Below are 22326 nucleotides of genomic sequence, written 5' to 3'. Positions count from 1 at the left end.
AAATAAATATTTTAAAATACAAACAAAATATTAAAAATACAAAAAAACAATTATTAAAATTACCAAACAAATGTTACAAAATATGTGGAATACAACACGACATTTTGAAAAACCGATATAAGTTATAGCTTAAGCACGAGTCAAATATGACGCCTACCTGTCATCTTCGCTATGGCAGTAGCTTTTCCGTCGGACATATCCTTATAGTTTGGCTTAATGAAGTCTTCAACTGTCTGGGCGCTAAGACAACTTAGCCCTGATGATATCGTGCTGCAAACATACCACCAGCAGCATCTTAGTGGTGAGTCTTGTTTATGGTTTAATTTTTATTTATTGTTTATAAAATTACAATGGTAAAAGATCAGCTGATGTTATTTGATTTAATTAGTATCCTCATCAGATGAGTTTTCATTTGTCATGATTTTTAATACACTTTTTCAATTTACTGAATCTGAGAAGTGAATGAAATGTTTGCAACGAATTTCAGAAATCATGTGGAATGGAAACGAATGTAACATTCTATTTATCGCAATTATTGATAATAAATTTGACGTGAAAATATGTCATGACGTCATAATTAAACAATTGATAACACAATATATGCGCTATTTTTACACTGATGTAGTAGTTATTTTCTTTTTTTCGACCAGCATCTTTAAAACATGTTGTTCTTTTTTTTCTGTTAGAAAAAGCGACAAACACGGAACTACTAATCCTACCTAAGGGAAGCACTAAACAATGAAGCGAGGAACAGCCCGGCAAGTCCAGGAAGTCCGTGGAACACTCTCACCACCATATAAGGTAGCAGCTAGTAAAACATATATAGATTCCTCGCCAAAATCAGACGTAGGGTATGGATTTAGTTATGTATGAATAATTTTATCTAACTTTAAATCCATTTTTCAGGCTACTTTGTTTTGAAATTAATGTATACTAATCATAACCCAAACAAAAGTACAACCACTTGATGTAGACGATAAATATAATGTAGTGATAATACATTATTTTAATTTTGAAGAACAATGCAATCAATTTACATAAAAGAATAAAATAATGAATATGCTGTAATGTATGTAGATGAATGTCAGCGAGCTTACCTTATCTGAATAATTGCCCACGACTTTCAAATTCTATTCTTACTTCGAATCTATATAATATGATATATAAAACTGATAATTAACAAATGATGACGTTACATTTTGCACTAGCGCTTTCACTATAGTGAAAATAAATAATCCATATACCTGGTTAGCGTTCTTGATGATACCAGCCTCGATCGGATCACAGCCCACAGTGTTGAAGTAGGCAAACATAACTAATCCTTCAATATTTACAATAACACCAAACACTAGGAAAGCTGGGCCGGCGAAATAGAGAATTCTGAAAAGGCAAGTAAATTCCTTATTTCCAATTATATTATAAAAATGTAAACTTTATGTATTTTACAACAATTGCGAAACAAGTTATAATAACTTATATTAATCACGCTTGTTGGCCCGGATGGAAGCGCGCGAGGGGTCTTACTGTGGGGGGAAACCGGAGTACCCGGGGAAAACCCACGTGGTCGAGCAGGTGACCCCATATCTTTTCACGTCCGATCGGGGAATCGAACCCCGGCCGCCTAGGTGAAAGGCAAGTGTGTTACCACTGTACCACCCGACCACCTTGAACAATTATATTATACGTATGTGGAATCGATGATGGAGATGATAGTACTTATATGGTTATATGGTGATGAAATATATTTTTCCTTATAAAAAAAATAGAAACCACATCACATGCAAGTGAAAAAAATAAAGATGATTGCCGCTTAAAAATAATGACAATGTCATTATAGCTGTCTGAACTCAGAGAGGATAACGCTTTGAAATCGTAGCGGAAATTTAAACTCAGTAATTGTTTACTTTTTCTTAGGTGGAAAGGATGATCAACAGGTATTTTTTTTAGCTTTTTTGAATTTTTTCAAGATTGATTTGTTCTACTTTAGAGGTCAGAATGACGTTTTTGGATGAAAAAGAGAATGTCTTATTTCGACGAAGGACTGGGCTGCGTGGAGGACAGACTGGCTGTTCTGGGTGAAGTTCGTAATGACTGATCTGGATGGAGGAAAGCATTAATGATCTGTATGAAGGTCAAAATAGCTGATCTGCTTTATTAAATACACTTTGATAAAAAGTTACTTTTTTGCCTCTGACAACGTCTTGACAGAACTGATACGCTGAACCGTTGCTTGGTTGAATGTCATGCCGAAATACCCAACAATTGATCCTAAAAGGAGTGGCCAAAATGTATGCCGAACCGTCGGATCAGGGTCAAAGCTACAATTCAAAACAATATTGATCGTTAAATAAGCGTTTAAATTTCACTGCATTCGTAATTCACCTCTTAATATTGTATTCGGATTGTATAATTGAATTTCATGTTTGGAAATCATTAATGAATTATGCATTCATAATTCATGATGGAAATTTATTTTCAGAAGTTGGAATTGATCCTCATAGATCACCACTGAAATTATCATCAGGAATTCACTTCTAAATTTTCATTTGGAACTCACTATTGAATTGTACACTCGGCACTCACCTCTGACGTGAACATTCGAGAGTTCCTATTGCATATAATTATTAGCCAGTTGAATCAGAAATTCTAGATTTCTAGTTAATTTTAATAGTTTAGAGTTGAGAATTAAACTTCCCCGGATTATAGGTGGGCACTGCCAACACTGAATATTGCAGGGATATTATACATATATGTTAAACAATATTTCAAAATGTTTTAGCACAAATCACTGATCTATAGCTTGGATATGTTACATACTTACTTGAAATAGTTAATACGTAGATTGTCGGTGTTAATTTGTAACACCTTCCCGAAATTTCCTATATCGGTTGTACCCTTTAACAAAACAAGCATAAAATGATTCTGTTCAAAAGCTTTATCATGGTAAAAACGCCTACATTTATAGTAATAAACATGTTGAAATATCTTTACAGTTTAAAACTGTATCTTTTCTTGGGAAAACAACCAATAAATGTAAACCACCTGGTTGTGATAGATATTTGCATATGGTTAAAACTCTTATCACTATAAAATCTCCTAAAACTCTTATCACTATAAAATCTCCTAAAACTCTTATCACTATAAAATCTCCTAAAACTCTTATCACTATAAAATCTCCTAAAACTCTTATCACTTTAAAATCTTTGTAAAACTTTTATCACGATCAACTTTCTATCATGGAAAATACCTGAATAATATTTTAAAAAATTATCACGAGAACATGATTAAATGTTTGAGAATCAAATAATAAAAAAGAATGCTTCTTTACGTAAACAACAAATTCCCAATCATAGTCACAAAAATAGGTAATAGAGTAACTTCTCACAATAAAACATATTTAAACATAATTGTCCGTGTAAATACTACCCATCTTCATCGGCAGTCCAAACATTTAAAGACGTCTTCAAGCTGGTCTTCATAGTAGGCCTCTGTGACAACTATGGTCAGTCGTCATCAATGAATTTAATTTCACATAAAACCAAACAATTCGTCAACTGCTAATGGAGAATTATCACTATATTTATCTGTCAATTATCAGTGAATTCGGTTGACCAGTGCTTTATCTTTTTTATGATGAACTTAATTGCTGACCGCAGTGCAAACTAAACATCTTCTACGGCCATTAATCCAGGACCTCAAATAAACGTGATATGTTAAAACACGTGATATGTTGCCTGGGCTAAATATTTAATAAAATTTTGTAAACCATTTTGATGAAAACCCTGTTATATGAATTTTTGACTTTCCTGTGTATTCCGTCTCCATATCAGTACTTCAGATTGCCAACGCGGTCTAGTGTCATATGGCATTTCCGGTTCGTTCGAGAAGTGAAGCATGTCTGTTTTATAAAACGTGTGTGCTACAGTAAGCATACACCTGCTTTAGATAATCAAATTACATTTTATGAATTTTATTTACACCGGTGGAAATGCCTACCTTAACGATCACAACAATCATACCGATCGTCATGATAAGACATTGTAGTACATCCGTCCACACGACCGCCTTGAGTCCACCCTGTACATATATATATATAATAAAACATTGTAATACATCTGTCCACACGACCGCCTTGAGTCCGCCCTGTACAGATATATAATATGACATTGTAATACATCCGTCCTCACGACCGCCTTGAGTCCGCCCTGTACAGATATATAATTTATAATAAGACATTGTAATACATCCGTCCACACGGCCACCTTGAGTCCGCACTGTACGGAGATATAATAAATTATTGCAATTCATCCATCCAAAACTATGTAACTTTTCCCATAAGTATCTTAACTTTAATCTATTTTTTACAGGTATCTGCAGTTACCATGATATGCCACCTTCGTATAAGCATATATAGTTAGCATGATTGTATTCACTTACATGTACATGTTCAATGCGCTGAAAATGAAGGTCCTGTATTACTACCCCACTGATGGACATGCAGTCTTAATTACCATGCTGTTGCTTGCATTTTTTTTTAAATACCCAACATTTGTTAACAACTTACGATAGAGGTATAGATGATAGCTGTCCCGGCCACAATAAATACAGAGGCCCAGAACGGAAAGTCTGTCACTGGAAACAAACATAATTGATATATGTAAAAACTGTTGATATGACTTATGATAAAATGACTTAAAACATATTTACCTGGTTTTCTGTTACGTACATTGACTCTGTTTGATTATTATCCTTTTCATTAAAGGATTTAGCCTGGCACAAAGCTACCAGCTATATCTATTTGAGCTTAAAGATTTGTTAATGTAGATTTGGAGGTGGTCAGCGCAAGTCAAAAACTGTCTTCCTTTGTTTCACGGCAACAATATTTTACTGCATACAATGACCTTCATTTTTCTAATTGCATACTGAATAATTGTTAAATTCCATAAGGCTAACATTTCATGGTTGTCCCAGTCAAATTTGTGGGTTTTGAATTTCGGTCAGGCACTATTTGTAAATATTCTGTAGTAAAAAATATTTGTACATATGTTTACATGCATGAATATTCTCGCTATATTCAATAACCAGGGATAAAGCGAAATTAAATATCCCGCGAATATTACCAGATATGCAGTATTTGGTTTTTATCCCGCGTACCGCACTATACCAAAATATGACATTGAATGCGTTGTATATATATATAAATATATATATTTATCGTATTTTCTAGTAATGTTTATATATCATGTTATTGTATTTGTATCATCTGAGTCCTGATAAATGGGCGGATTGCCTCGAAAATTTGAAATTGTTAATGCCCACACTATTAGAATTACTTCTTTGCCCCATATTAACATTTCCAAAAAAAGGAAGATTAAATAATAATGTTAGAAATCTGTTTGCTATTATATAAACTGTTTTGTTAAATCTCTATATATGCGATATAAACATCAAATATACTGTTCAACAAGCTATTGGTATGTTGTTAGATAAACAAGGACATCCATGTTGTCATTTTTGGAGACCAAGTCAATGTCATACCCGGGATTATGAAATATTAAACTTCGGGTAGAGGTGCTTGAAACTGTGAGATAATTTAAACACTTTGTAATATTATATTGGGTACACAGGGAAACATGACTTGATGTTATAAAAATACAAACCTGCTTCCAAAGCGATAGCAGGTCCATAGAGAACGATACCCATATAAAATATCTATAACAGAAACATATGATACAAGGTCAAACTTTTACTGTTTCGGTATTAGCGTTTAAGATCAGATGCTGTAATATCTAGATATTTGATTAGCATGCTTCCCATACCTTTTGAAATTTGAATATACTTTTGAAAGATTTTGAATATGTTTTTGGAATAATTGAATGTGATTTTCATAATTCAGGCTGGTATATCTAGTAGTAGATACGTGTAGTTCACTGATCATGTTTATATTATACGATGCTTTAAAGATTTATCTACATGCAGTAAAACTGTTTCCTATTTCATTCATATCACGTAAGGTTTGTGTAAAGAAAATTTACAGTTGTAGTTTAAATTCTCGACCATGACTAGCGACACTCTCTCCGTGGTAAAATGTTAACGCAACATGCAGAGCCACGTTATGTTAAGAACACTTCCTTATTATGTATCACGTATTATAAATATTCGCTGACATGCAGAAAATACGTACGTAATATAACATTCCGATGACTGTTCCCAATGAACGGGGTGCTCTGCTTTTGTATCGGAGTTCAAAATACTAAAACAAATATAAAATGTTTGAACTACGTAAAGACAATAACATCAGTAAAGTATCAAGGTATCTTTTCTCATGAATATACAATTATATATTATCCCTTATGCATGTTTGCGATATTGCCTTGACATGTGTGCTTGATATATATAATAAAATACATCAAAAACAGTTTTTCATTACTGCAGCCTTTGCCAATATACATGTGTAATACATGCTGGCAGAAAAAGCTTTTCATTATTTATTTTTCCACTTCTCTTTTGTTAGCATTAAAAATAAACCCAGCAGTAAAACATGCCTGATATCAACTGATAAAGCATGATCCATAATTAACCGACAAAGCATGCTCTATAACAAATCGACAAAACACTCCTTACATTAACCGACAAAGCATGCTCTATAACTAATCGACAAAACACTCCTTACATTAACCGACAAAACATGCTTTATATTGACCGAATAAAAGTACTTTATATAAATCGACCATAAAAATGCTCTTAAAGCTACAAATCCTTAGAGTCGTCGTTACCTCAAATACACTCGTGATCTTGAGAGGATGAAACAGTGGAGCTACAACCCTTGTGGCTACCAACATTGCTATCATTAACCCAACACTAGTCCAGAAGAGGTCTCCCCCGTAGATGTAAACTTCAGCGGGGAAGCCCAGTACCAATATGGACGATTCAAACGATACGACAAGAGAAACGGCGACCGGTAACATCTTCAGTCGACGATTCCCGACCAGATATTCCAAGGTTGTCTTCTGTCCGCCCCCGGAACACGCGGAATACACACCTATTTATATACGTCATCAGGTATATTAGTTTTTGAATTGATGATTTATTTTCTTTCTTAAACACGGAACACAAATATTAAAAAATGTATCATAATTGAATTATTTTTATTACACCATTTGTCATTCTATATTATTTTATATCATATTATATTACAATATATATGATACTATATTATTTTAAATTGTGTTATCACATATATCATACTATACATTATTTTATATTATATAACATTACAATATATATATGATACTATATTATCTTAATTTACACTTGATGTAGTATAATGTTTTTTATTCTTTGTTATATTGTACTATATATTGTATCATATTATTTCATATTATATCGTTATTGCATTGTGTTATATTATACACACCGAGTTTTATTCGGATCAACATGTGCGTTTGCTTTTTTGCAAGTTTGCTTGCTTGTTATCTTTCTTTAAAGCATCCGTAAAGGAATTAGTACTTAAATCAACACAATGATATTTCTAAGTATGATAACGGTGATCATGTCAAAAATTATTTAATACTGACTTGTGACTAGTGACATAAAAAAGATAAACTTTTTTTCTGTTTGCTTTTCTGTTTGTTTGCTTGTTGTTTTTTTGTTATTTTTATTTTTGCCTTTGTTGTTTTTTTGTTTTTTTGTTTGTTTTTTTTCGGTTTTTGTTTGTTTTTTTGTTTTTGTTTTTTGTTATTTGTTTTTTTGTTTTTTTTGTTTTTTTTTATTTTGACATTTTGTAGATATTATAGCCATGGCGGATTTCCGCAGACTCACCTATCCCTATCGAGAAGGAGATCATTACAGCAAAAATAACATAATCAGCCACGTGGAAACCGAACTCAGACGCTGGAATAAATCATGTAATACTAAGGTACCATTCAAAAAGCTGCTGCTATGTATATAAAAATAATAATTTCGTTAAATTGATAAAACATGAAAAATATAAATACAAACGCTAAAATTTTCCTCGTTGGCTAGCAACACAGAATGTATGCCGACCCTGTTGGATTTATTGTAATGTCTTTCAAAATTATTTTATCGTGATATATCTTAATGAAGATCACCTAATAGTATAGAAAGACATTCCCGTGTCATTTGCTCTAAACTTACAAGTAACTTGGAGTGGAATTCTGTAAACATGCATATTTTACCGGACAACTTAATTTAGCGGACAGCTTATTTTACCGACAACTTATTTCAGCATTTCACGCGTTGTGAGCCTCCTCTAAATAAATGATTGTGCTAATTGATAAATAAAAATATGTAATAAAGTTGAAAATGCATGAATTTATTTACATTTCCGTTATGCATTTACTATTGGTCATAGCAACGAAATTGACGTTTACACTTCGGTAAACGTTAGTCCATCGCGTAGGAATATGTGCATCAAATAACAAATCAGGAAAATGCAGTTTACAAATACTTATACAAAAACAAAAGAGAAAAACGTTATTTCTTTATCTATATAAATTGGAAAAAATTAACAATGTACATTATACTTGGAACACAAAATATAGATATCACATTCCTTTTGAATGAATTAGTATTATAAACATTTTTTTTTACATATTTGAATTCTACATTATATTTTAGAAAATAAAAAAGATACTTACCCATATCGGCTCTCTTATCCTTCTTTAGGAGGGAGATAATGATGATGTATTTCCTGACAAGACTTTTCTACCGAGCGAAAGACTAGTATAATTTATTCCCATACACATCAATGTCTACACAAACCTGACTCAATACTCCTCGACATCTAACAAAATGCATAAACATTCATGACGCCGTTTACTTAGAAATACAATTATATTCAATGTAGTGTTTTTAAGGTTCAAGGTTATGGCTATTTTTCTAGCCAATATAAGCTTAAGTATGTAGTACACGTGAATTATTGAACTGTTTATTTGTTTGATTTTTAATCAAACAAGAATATGCTATAACAATATGTTATTGTATAAATGATGATTTAATATTCACGATTATATCAGCTTGATATGTATAAAATGGGTATTAACAGATGCATAGTCTTTTAGTAAATTTAAAAACTGAACATACATATGGAGCTGTAAAAATCACAATGAATTACTACTGCTGCTGTTGCGTCTAGTTTGTTACTACTGCTGCCATGACGTCTTTATTGTAGCCAACATTAAACAAAAAACAAACACAAACAAAAAACGGGACTTTTAGCATATTGCTTTATTTCCTCATGACTATATGCTTCGGCTTGTCATTTCTGACGTTGTTGAATGAATGCACTCAATAACCTCAAGGCTGAACGAGGGAGTTCGACTACCACACCACGGAATGCAATGAGCACATCGGTCTGAAAACCATACAGTTGTTGAAATATGTCCCTTATTCATTCAGATCTCAATCTTTAATTCGGTTTTTTTTTTTTGCTGAATCTGATTTTTTTAATGTAGTTTGGCACGTCAGATTGTAGGAATAAGCACATAAATTTCAAATGATAAAGATCCTAGAGAAAATATAACAATTTTTGAGCTGTTTCCTCGTGAAATTCCTCAAAATTTTGTTATTTCTTGGAATGAAATAGTTGAGACAGTGAGGTAGCAGTGTACTGTAAAAATATCCATTTTTTTAGATATGAAAACATAGCGAGTTAACCCTACATATAACTTATACTTTAGTATATAGATTTGAATACCATGGTCACAACTTCAAAAATAAAGATTGAAAACTGCAAAATATCATGATATTTGACCCAAAATGACATAGTTCTCTCCAAAATTATTTTCTGAAACTTATTTGAGATCAAATATCTCCCCGAATGACAGAGCTAATCTTGTTTTGACATATATTCATGATTAAGTCTTTTCTGCTATCTTACATTATATGCAAGGCATTGTTTTCTGCTGTAGACAAAAATACTGGTGTAAACATACATTCGGAAAATCCGGAAATTTAAAATCTGGAATTTTTTTTTTTTTTTTTTTTTCATTTTTTCATTATTTTTTTTTTCACATACTTCCCCGTAGTGCTCCTAATTGATATTTCCACGTTATCTCTATGCCACAGTGATAATTGATTGGTTATGGTAATAGTTCTTCCTTCCTTGTTCCATGAATTAAATCATTGTTATATTGAAACTCCACGAGGAAAAAATACATTTTTTTTTTTAATTTTTTTTTTATAAAATGGTTGCATCGGTTTTTTAAATTCGTTGAAAGCAGAGATACTCTTACTGGCGATAACAAAATAAAGCTTATCTTTTTAACACACATAAATTTTAAACTGTCGTCAATTATCATCATTTATCCCATAACTACGCTTGTTTCACAACTGATATTTCACGTGATAAAATTCGTAGCAGTGTGTTATTGTTTTTGTTTACACACCGCAGTGTGTAGCCATTTTCTAAGCCTCCGATTGGTCATTTGTGACCTCCAACAAATCTGATTGGCTAACCTCTGGCCTTTGACCACGGACTATTTTTACTACTCTCACTTATCTTTTTTTTTTTCGTCTGTCTTCAAAAGATAAGCATGTACACACTTTTTGGAGTTGTCGGTGCTCAAAATTAGCATTACTGGATGAGAGGGGTGTCCTCATGGAAATGTCGATTAATCTGGGGTTTGAAACTCATTTGAATGAAACGGTCGCAGCATCTAACGTGACTGTTACTGTTTGGCAGCTTCCCTTTTTCTAGTTCGATATCATTTGGTACGGATATTGTACCAACAGAAAAAAACACTTTCACTTACCTTTATTACGAATATATTTATCCCAAACACAAAAATGTAAAAATCATCTTGGAACATTTGTCTCATGTCCGTAAACTCTATACTCTATGTCTCTGAAACTGATGAGATTTCGTGAAAACACACGGACAAACGTAAACTGCATAGGCCTATTGCTCCACACTCCAGCTCGGTTTCCGAAATATTTGTTGAAATGCACGATGTCTTGAATGAATAAATCTCAGAATGAACATTTAACATCACAATAACCAGTAATAGCATACCTACGAAATCCAGGAAAGGACCGATAATTGAATATGACAATGATTAGTCTAATATTCAGCGGTGACGTTCAACTTGACGATTTCAACGGTGTCATCTTCGAATATTTCGAGCGGAGTTATTTAAACAAATTACCTATTAATAAATTACACAGATACAAGGACTTTCAAACTTATATTTCCTTTTGTAAAATAATGTCATTTACAAATATAGTACAGAAGATATGAGTCGTTCATCTAAAATAGATGATAAGCTTTCGTTGGGAGAATTTGAACTTGACATGCTTACATTTGTAAGTAAAGAAGTTGTGGGATAAACAAGTTAGTTTGAATAGAGGTTCCCCAACGAATGGAGATTATTTATCATTTTTATCCAATTCTCGTGAGTTAATTTTCTAATTTTGAAAAGACACTCTAAAGCTCGTGATTAGAAAATTAACTAACGACAGTTGGGTAAAAATGATAAACAATCTCCACTCGTTGGGGAACCTCTATTTAAGACACAATACGAGGGCTGATTGATATGTTGTGAGCCTCACATTGAATGATTTCAATTTTGCCGAACATATTGTATTATTTTTCAACATAAATTCCTTCAGTATATTTATACACTTTTCCCAGCGGTGTTTAAGGGCCTCAATGCCCCCTTTTCTTGGCTGTACAGAAAACCATCCACTGCATGTATGACGATATCATTAGACTGAAAGTGGGTCACTGAAATAGCTGTTCTCAGTTTTGGAAATAGATGAAAGTCTGATGTAGTGAGATCATGTGAATAAGGTGGATGCTCAGTCAATTTAAAGCCACAATCGTGAATGGCAGCCATGGCAATGGAAGACTTATGAACAGGAATATTATTCTGACAGAATGACATAACTTCAGTGAGCTTTCCGCGACACTTAAGTTTGATATTTTCCCGCAACTGCCAACAGGTTAAGCATAATATGTGTCATTGATTGTTTTCCCTTTTTGGAGTTAATATATAAACAAAATACCATCTGCATCCCAGAAAACTGAAGCCATAACCTTTCAAGCTGATGGAACAGTCTTTGTCTTCTTTTTCAGGAGAGAGCTATAGTGCTTCCATTGTTTCGATTGTTGTTTGGCTTCTGAGGTAAAATAATGGACCCATGTTCCATCCATAGTGACAAATCTCTGCAGAAGTCTTTGTACCTATCGAGGCAAAGCTTCATCTATATATCTATAGACAGACAAACGGACAGACAAATGGACAGGCAGGCATGCAGGCAGGCAGGCTACAGTATTTATATATTATTATCTACTGAGAGATTTACCTAGCCTCATTGTAAACATTTCAATATATACTTGACTTAAAGAAAATTGGATACCGGACCCATCTAGTTCCTCCTACCAACAGCAAAGGAATGGCGTATCGGAAACAGCAGGTCGTACTCAATGGTTCCTTAATTCTCCGAATGTAACACATCCAGGAAATTATATAGACATCAAATCATACAAAGCAATTATATTCTTTCCCGCCGAGTAAAATGATACTGACATCAAGGAAACATGTTCTATATCCTCCCCCTTCTACGCTGTCACATGATATCGACATTAAGGCAATCTGTTCTATATCCCCCCTCCTACGCTGTCACATGATATCGACATTAAGGCAATCTGTTCTATATCCCCCCCCCCCCCCCTTCTACGGTGTCACATGATATCGACATTAAGGCAATCTGTTCTATATCCTCCCCCTCCTACGCTGTCACATGATATCGACATTAAGGCAATCTGTTCTATATCCTCCCCCTCCTACGCTGTCACATGATATCGACATTAAGGCAATCTGTTCTATATCCTCCCCCTTCTACGCTGTCACATGATATCGACATTAAGGCAATCTGTTCTATATTCCCCCTTCTACGCTGTCACATAATATCGACATTAAGTCAATCTGTTCTATATCCTCCCCCTTCTACGCTGTCACATGATATCGACATTAAGGCAATCTGTTCTATATCCTCCCCCTTCTACGCTGTCACATGATATCGACATTAAGTCAATCTGTTCTATATCCTCCCCGTCCTACGCTGTCACATGATATCGACATTAAGGCAATCTGTTCTATATCCTCCCCCTCCTACGCTGTCACATGATATCGACATTAAGGCAATCTGTTCTATATCCTCCCCCTTCTACGCTGTCACATGATATCGACATTAAGGCAATCTGTTCTATATTCCCCCTTCTACGCTGTCACATAATATCGACATTAAGTCAATCTGTTCTATATCCTCCCCCTTCTACGCTGTCACATGATATCGACATTAAGGCAATCTGTTCTATATCCCCCCTCCTACGCTGTCACATGATATCGACATTAAGGCAATCTGTTCTATATCCCCCCCCCCTTCTACGCTGTCACATGATATCGACATTAAGGCAATCTGTTCTATATCCTCCCCCTCCTACGCTGTCACATGATATCGACATTAAGGCAATCTGTTCTATATCCTCCCCCTCCTACGCTGTCACATGATATCGACATTAAGGCAATCTGTTCTATATCATCCCCCTTCTACGCTGTCACATGATATCGACATTAAGGCAATCTGTTCTATATTCCCCCTTCTACGCTGTCACATAATATCGACATTAAGTCAATCTGTTCTATATCCTCCCCCTTCTACGCTGTCACATGATATCGACATTAAGGCAATCTGTTCTATATCCTCCCCCTTCTACGCTGTCACATGATATCGACATTAAGTCAATCTGTTCTATATCCTCCCCGTCCTACGCTGTCACATGATATCGACATTAAGGCAATCTGTTCTATATCCCCCCTTCTACGCTGTCACATGATATCGACATTAAGGCAATCTGTTCTATATCCTCCCCCTCCTACGCTGTCACATGATATCGACATTAAGGCAATATGTTCTATATCCTCCCCCTTCTACGCTGTCACATGATATCGACATTAAGGCAATCTGTTCTATATCCTCCCCCTCCTACGCTGTCACATGATATCGACATTAAGGCAATCTGTTCTATATCCTCCCCGTCCTACGCTGTCACATGATATCGACATTAAGGCAATCTGTTCTATATCCTCCCCCTTCTACGCTGTCACATGATATCGACATTAAGGCAATCTGTTCAATATCCTCCCCCTTCTACGCTGTCACATGATATCGACATTAAGGCAATCTGTTCTATATCCTCCCCCTCCTACGCTGTCACATGATATCGACATTAAGGCAATCTGTTCTATATCCTCCCCCTTCTACGCTGTCACATGATATCGACATTAAGGCAATCTGTTCTATATCCCCCCCTCCTACGCTGTCACATGATATCGACATTAAGGCTATCTTTTCTATATCCCCCCCTCCTACGCTGTCACATGATATCGACATTAAGTCAATCTGTTCTATATCCTCCCCCTTCTACGCTGTCACATGATATCGACATTAAGGCAATCTGTTCTATATCCTCCCCCTCCTACGCTGTCACATGATATCGACATTAAGTCAATCTGTTCTATATCCCCCCTCCTACGCTGTCACATGATACTGACATTAAGTCAATCTGTTCAATATCCTCCCCCTTCTACGCTGTCACATGATATCGACATTAAGTCAATCTGTTCTATATCCCCCCTCCTACGCTGTCACATGATACTGACATTAAGTCAATCTGTTCAATATCCTCCCCCTTCTACGCTGTCACATGATATCGACATTAAGTCAATCTGTTCTATATCCTCCCCCTTCTACGCTGTCACATGATATCGACATTAAGGCAATCTGTTCTATATCCTCCCCTTCTACGCTGTCACATGATATCGACATTAAGTCAATCTGTTCTATATCCTCCCCTCCTACGCTGTCACATGATATCGACATTAAGGCAATCTGTTCTATATCCTCCCCCTCCTACGCTGTCACATGATATCGACATTAAGGCAATCTGTTCTATATCCTCCCCCTTCTACGCTGTCACATGATATCGACATTAAGTCAATCTGTTCTATATCCCCCCTCCTACGCTGTCACATGATATCGACATTAAGGCAATCTGTTCTATATCCTCCCCCTCCTACGCTGTCACATGATATCGACATTAAGGCAATCTGTTCTATATCCCCCCCTCCTACGCTGTCACATGATATCGACATTAAGGCAATCTGTTCTATATCCTCCCCCTTCTACGCTGTCACATGATATCGACATTAAGGCAATCTGTTCTATATCCTCCCCTTCTACGCTGTCACATGATATCGACATTAAGTCAATCTGTTCTATATCCCCCCTCCTACGCTGTCACATGATATCGACATTAAGTCAATCTGTTCTATATCCTCCCCCTTCTACGCTGTCACATGATATCGACATTAAGGCAATCTGTTCTATATCCCCCCTCCTACGCTGTCACATGATATCGACATTAAGGCGGTCTGTTCTATATCCTCCCCCTCCTAACCAGTAACATGATACTGACATAAAACAATTATTCTAATTTCCTAATTTTAAGTCTAACAAGTGCTAATTGTAACAGGGTACCATTACAGAAGTCCCCAAGACAACCCCACAGTCGTACCATTGTGTTCAATAACCCTCAAACCCCTATATACCAAATTCATTGAAATCAGACATCTAAATTTCGACCAATCAGAAGCCTCCGTGTGGTCGCTATGTCAACGAAACCCATTCAGTTGATTTTGCAGTCCCCTTATAGCCATACATACCACATTTCATCAATATCGGACAATATCTCAATTCGGACTAATCAGAGGTTAGGAAATGGCGGCCATTTTGTTTAAGTATGAAAGTGAGGCAACGGGAATGACCGGTGTCCCATGATGTGAATACATACCAAATTTTATCAAAATCGTACAGTTGTAGCGGGGATAGGTTTTATTAGTTAAAAAGCCATAGTTGTGTTATAATCTATAGATACACGGGGTCTCTGGGTGGTTATTAACGTACCTGTGTTACATTTATATCGGCTACGTTCGTAATACTTCTGACATTCTGTCATAATTCAACGTATTTCTTTTCCGTAAGTGACATGCTCATAGGTTTGTACATTTTACCGGATGCAGACGCGCGTCTGCTTCTTTTTTGTAGTCCCTTAGTCATAGGTCAATATTTTTACATATATGTATTTTCATTGGTTACGTTTTCTATAGCATTGGGTCAGGATCTAGCATATTAGACTCTGTACGCATTATTTGGGCAACTGAGTATAGATTCATGCGTTTTGTAATTGTTTGTCCGTCTATAGAAGCCATTGGCCCCTCTCTCTTTGCATTTGGTTAGATAAGAGTGGGACGGTGACTGTGGGACGGTAAGTGCGGAGGATGTCGTTATGTTAGGTATTATTCTAGCGTGTAGGTTAGGGTTTATTTACATGTAGTTGCTGGTATGGAGCTTGTGTGAGGTTTCTAGCGTAGTATGTTTCTACGTTCGCCTTTTCATATCTAATAAATGTTACTTGTATTTTTTAACATGTCTTTAGTTTTACTTGGTACCTGTGTGGTACTCTGGTATTTTTGACAGTACTGGATGGAACCGCGAGAATTCCCCTGAACCTGGGTTGATCAAGGTTGAACACATTTGAAACGACAAAACGGAACCGTTACACAATATTTTAATTCAGACCAATCAGAGACCAGGAAATGGCGGTCATTTTTTTAAGTTAAATGAGGCAACGCGAGTGACCGGTGTCCAATGATGTACCTAAATACCAAATTTCATCACATTCGGAAGAAGAAGAAACGGAGCAAAAGCCAATAAGTCCCCAACTTCGTTTGGGGGCTTCACAATGAAGGGATATATATGCGGGCCGACCATCACTGCTCCATTGAAACGTTCTTTTTTAAGAAAGCCGATGTGGCGCAGCGGTATAGGCTGCGGGTATTTTTGCCTAGGCGATTGGGTGCTGTAGATCGTGAGTTTGAGGCTCGGTCAGGGCACGAGTCAAAAAGTCGTCATTTGTGTTTCTAAGCTATATATCTATTTATTAGCACAATGTATCATAAACACTATGTGTCGGTGATCCGAAGATATAGATTTGAATTTCCTGTCGTAGTTGTACCGAGAGAAATATATATTGTATAAATATATATATGTTTATATAATTAAAAGTATAAAATGTCCTTGTGATGGATATACATAATATATATATATATATATATGATAAACCTTGATGTCGCACAAAGAAACAGTAACCTTTAACATAAAATATCAGTCTATGATTTAATCTAATCGAGAAAATGAATTTACTTTTCTTAATTTGACACATGCTTTAAAGTAGTCGATATATCAATGAACCGAGCTATTAAAATGTTTTCTAGATTTAATAATAATCCTCATTCATTAGCCATGCGTAACCAATTCGTAACACACGTCTGACTGATTCATCCGCCATTTTTTCCCGGAATTTCGGTATTGACGCGTTGGTGACATACATATACCAGGAAGTTAATAGTGTAGTGTTTATGATTTGACGTGATAAGATTTGCATTGAGAATTCGTTCAATTTCCTTTAAAACAAGACAATGACACTTAATACGATTACTCAATAATTTATTAATAATAGTTTTATTTGAAGATAAGACTCGCGCATTTACATAAATTCTCATAACTTAAACCTTATAAATTCTCCTTAATTAACCTTATAAATTATCCTTACTTAACTATATTAATTGTCCTCACAATTATTTTGTCACCCATTGCTGTTAAACTTGATGCATGACTTTTTGTCAGTTGTAGTATACCATTAAATGAAGGTTAAAAGCCGTTTCGGATTTAAAACATAAAATAGTCTGCCAAACCAGACGGCAATTTACACGTCTATAATCAAGGCAGACGGTTGAAAAATGTATTTAGACGCTCCCTTAATTCATCGCAAGGCAGCACGAGCCTCTAGAAATACACACTTGATATTATGCTCTATAAGTGCAAACACCTTGCCTTTATCTATAATTACAATCAGCATGCCTTTCTCTATAAGTACAAAACACATTGATTTTCCTATTAGTAAAAAAACACTTTGCGTTTCTGTATAAGTACAAATCACATTATATTTTCTCTATAAGTACACATTGCGATTCGCTATAAATATAAAATTGAGTTTATCTTTATGTACAGATTGCGTTTCTTTATGAGTACAAAACACATTGCATTTCTTTATGAGTACACATTGCATTTCTCTTTATGAATACTCATAACAAATAATGTTTCCATAAAAATCCAACGCGATTTTCTTTCAATGTACACAATACTAAATGAATTGTTCAAAACTATAGGAATTGTCAGCGCCGAACAAACGAAGCAATATGTTCTAAATATGCATGATACAGTGATAGAGTTGAATGTTTCCGGGACCAAAGCACCATATTTGAACGTCACACACTTTTTATATATCAACAAATCACCATATATACTCTGTACAGTGTTTCTATCGCGAATTCCGCAGAGCCTCTATTCTGTCCTTAGCAGGGTTACCATCAGGTTTCACACGTAAAGAATCTGTAAACGACCTGATCGCCCTGCGCTTGTCTCCCACAGTTTGGTAACAGATCCCAAGTATTGTGTGAACTATCCAGTAGTCGTGTCCCCCTTGATAAGGGTCATAGTTCGCCGCCCGCAAGTTTACTAGCTCCGTGTCACGTCTCCTCAAGTCACCAAGTTCGTGGTAGCACAGGAAAGACAGGAATATTGCGTATGGCAGTGGTGGAATATCTACTCTAGGCATTTTAGTGACTTCCGTGTGTAAATGAGGAGGACAAAGCATAATATTATCCTTGTTAAAGCAAACTGGAAAATAGACGCCTTCCTTGAATTTTTGCCACAGTGTGTATTCTTTCCCACAGTACAGCCGTTCGTATGGTTCAAAAAATTGATCATCAATGAGAGGCATTTGATCGCCAATGAAAAGTCGATAAGTCGACATCATTTCACTACACAGACGCAATGTTTTTCTGTAACATCCTGAAAGGTAATAGAATGAAGCTAAAAGTAAAAATCCTGGCTCTTGAAGTTTGAGTAAAGTACTACACTTCTTAAGGACGACATACTTCTGTTTGTTGCTGTCGGATTCATTCAATAGTCTTACCACTGTAATACAGAGTGCGCTAGCCAGAGCGCGGAATGCAATAAATACATCGATATCAGTGTGAGCCACTTTAAAACATTTCATTAATCTGTAAAGGCTTCTTCTCACGGGCACGTAGAAATGAGTACTTAAGTATGAAAATAAAGTTATATCCCTAAAGCATTCTGATCGTAATCTTGAATGCAGTTCTTCGTTCTGTAGCTTAGATCCAATATAGTTCACGCCAACTGATTTAACAAATAAGCTTATCAATTTCAAATCATAAAGATCTATAAGAAAATGCAATAGTTTTTGACGTGTTTTCCCGTGAACTTTCCTCAAAAACATGTTGTTGGTTGGTATGAAATAGTTTGGACAGTAACCTGATCTCACACACGCAATCAAAATTGCAAGACAAAAACGGAAACAAAGAAATGTGTTTTTTCTATCCCATAGCAATTGTGGAGAATTCTCAACAGCGTGAAAGATAATAGTTTTTAAGAAGTATGAGCACAGAATGTCATCATCTCCCAACAGATGGCCCAGCAACTCTTTTATCTTGCTAAGAAAATGTTTCAATAATCCATATACCCTGAACTGTGGATGTGTAAGAGAATGAACCAGCATCTGCTCTGCACAGGCAAAAGAAGGTCCTCCATTGTAGCAGTGTGTCTGTGGAACATTTATCACCAACTGGTACGACATGACACCCACCCTGAATGATCTTATCAATCATTGTCTGAGCTGGCCAACCATAGAGTCGAGGCCGATGTATCCATTCATGAGCTTCTCTAGGCCAACACACAATAGGGAAGGCAAACGTATTGTCATGGCGATGACTTTTACATTGTAACGTACAGCAAGGTCCATTGGAAACACAGTGTCTAGGGTCGAATACAGACATCAAATCGACAACTTTCTGCCTAAACATATCACTGGACAAAAACAACGAACGTCCAATAGGAACAATTGCATATTGAAATGGATACGATTTCCCCAATCCATTTGCAATTTGAGCTACTTCAAGGGATACGTACCCTGGTCTAAGACCGGCTGGTCTCATTAACAGAATAGTCTTGTCTGAGCTGTGTCGCGGGAGTAGGTGTAGCTGATCAGGGTATGTTACTACCACGGTTGTCTTGATTGTCAAAACATCGAAATCAAGTCCAGGCATTAAAAAGCCATCCCCACGACTTCCAAGGGTGACGTGTTTCCATCCATCGGGATAATATCGTGTGTATTCCGCGATACTTTTCACTTTTCTTCTAATTTTCACCATTTCCTCTGTGCCGTGAACGTCGTCCAGAACTTGAGCAAGAAGTGGTGAGATGTTGTCCTGGTTTAAATGGAACCTTGATTCGAAATCCTGCTGCAACTGCAAATTTGATATATATTGTATATTAAAAGCTGTAACACATAATTTTGTACTATCTACTGAAGATAGGGATTATAACTGATTCGATCTGTATTACAATGATCCATATTTACATTATTAACATTATTGAAATGCCATATTCATATATTTGACCTAGTCATGTTACACACGCAAAATGTCTTCATATCAATTCAGGTCAAATTTACCAGAAAGGAGCAGAATAGTCAACCATCAAGAAATTGATCTGAATTTGACTAAAAATTAACCTGAATTTGACCTGAAATTTAGTCCTGAATTTGACATGAAAATATTTCAGGTAAAATCCAAGTCAACTGCAGGTCAAATGTACCTCAAGACATTTTGTCTGTGTATTTCCATGCATTTTGTAATTTTAAAATGATATACTGACTGGTTTTGTAATAAAGGAGAAATGAATTTTTCACTAATCAAGTGATTAAGCTAATCATCTTTTGAACAACTGGGCCCTGAATGTTTTATTTTAATTAAGAATTGTAATTGCATATTTTAAATTTCGAATTAACAAAAATATAAAATGGTTATTTGAGAACTAAAATAGCCTAGTTGTTAATCATAATTCTGTACACTATATCTTATCGCTCTTACAGTATACTCGTATATATCTTAATAAATCTACTCTGTTATGGAAGAACTTCATTATAGGCAAAAAATTTATACTTTTCCTTATTGTTTGTCAAAAAATATTAATGTTAATTGATACACTGACATTCGTTTACTATAAAAGTAAGTTGTGGTGAGTAATGTATAATGACGTCAATGCTTACCTTTGATATGTATTGACCAGTAAGTGGACATGGTTCTCCCGATCTGATGTGCTCAAACACACACCTACAGATTGCAGACATGCTTAAAACTGCGTTTCTAAAGAATCAATGACAACCATGTCAACCGAACTGTAGGTGCGCACATATCTTCATTATAGATGGATTGTCCACAGATCGGCAATGTCTCACCAAATTCTATTCTATAAGTCGCAATACTTATATTCATCATTGTTCCAGCGTGATAATTCTTGAGTAAGAATCTCTCATAGTTAATACTGAAGACTTTTTTCAAGGGATTTACCATTTTCTATTCCGTTTTTACATATTCCATTTGATATCCGATTACTGTCTCGTTACTGCTTGTAGATAGAAGTTGTCCTATTAACTACTGTATTCCCTCGTTAGAAGCTGTCCTGTTAAACCTTTCCTCTCTACTGAATATTGTATATCAAACTGCAGTATATACAATGTCGACACAGCCTTTTCATCTGTATACGTATCTGATACGTATCTCACTAAACACTTGATACAGTACTCAAAGTTGGCAAGCGGCCAACTGGTAGTTTCCAACAGGACATATTTCTATTTTACATAAATATAATCATTGTTAATATCGCAGGATGTCCTCTACGTGAGGTTTGGTTTATCAGATTTCCAGTAATTTCAAACACATTTCTATGGTACTTTTTTTAAAAAAAGTTTGGGAATGTTATAAACTTTGTATTTTGCTAAACAAAATTGACATGCTGGTAAATTTTTAGTGATCGACATTTGTGCTAGACAGCGCATCCCTGTTATCCAAATCAAATCAAATTGTTAGAACTAAACTTAGCCACACAAATGACGAAGAAAGACAACTTTTTGACTCGTGCCCTGACCGGGCCTCGAACTCACGGTCTACGGCACACAATCGCCTAGCCGGAAATACCCACAGCCTATATAGCTGCGCCACATCGGCGTCCTTAAAAAAGAACGTTTCAATGGCGCAGAGATGGTCGGCCCGGTACCCTCACATTATCACTGTGGAAGTCGTCTATAAGATGATA

At 35.6% G+C, this 22326-nt stretch overlaps 2 protein-coding genes across 2 annotated transcripts; both read right to left on the bottom strand.

Annotated features, from left to right (window-relative positions):
• Positions 1–140: 140 nt before the first annotated feature.
• On the bottom strand, positions 141–8664 carry LOC117341886 (sodium-coupled monocarboxylate transporter 2-like). Its single transcript, XM_033903747.1, has 11 exons — positions 8661–8664; positions 7822–7893; positions 6777–7042; positions 6185–6253; positions 5661–5712; positions 4565–4632; positions 2822–2895; positions 2181–2318; positions 1245–1380; positions 720–808; positions 141–270 (listed from the first exon to the last, which is right to left on the bottom strand). Exons 1-11 carry the CDS (start codon positions 8662–8664, stop codon positions 141–143), a joined length of 1098 nt encoding a protein of 365 aa, XP_033759638.1.
• A 9802-nt stretch (positions 8665–18466) lies between these two features.
• LOC117341885 lies at positions 18467–21700 on the bottom strand. The gene is made up of 3 exons (XM_033903746.1): positions 21281–21700; positions 19694–20477; positions 18467–18999 (listed from the first exon to the last, which is right to left on the bottom strand). Exons 1-3 carry the CDS (start codon positions 21359–21361, stop codon positions 18467–18469), a joined length of 1398 nt encoding a protein of 465 aa, XP_033759637.1. The 5' UTR covers positions 21362–21700.
• Positions 21701–22326: the final 626 nt, after the last annotated feature.

The sequence above is a fragment of the Pecten maximus genome, chromosome 14, assembly GCF_902652985.1.
Source record: "Pecten maximus chromosome 14, xPecMax1.1, whole genome shotgun sequence".
In the NCBI taxonomy this organism is placed as follows: domain Eukaryota; kingdom Metazoa; phylum Mollusca; class Bivalvia; order Pectinida; family Pectinidae; genus Pecten; species Pecten maximus.
The sequence above is the reverse complement of the archived record's forward strand: the minus strand, read 5'-3'. Positions and strand labels throughout refer to the sequence as shown.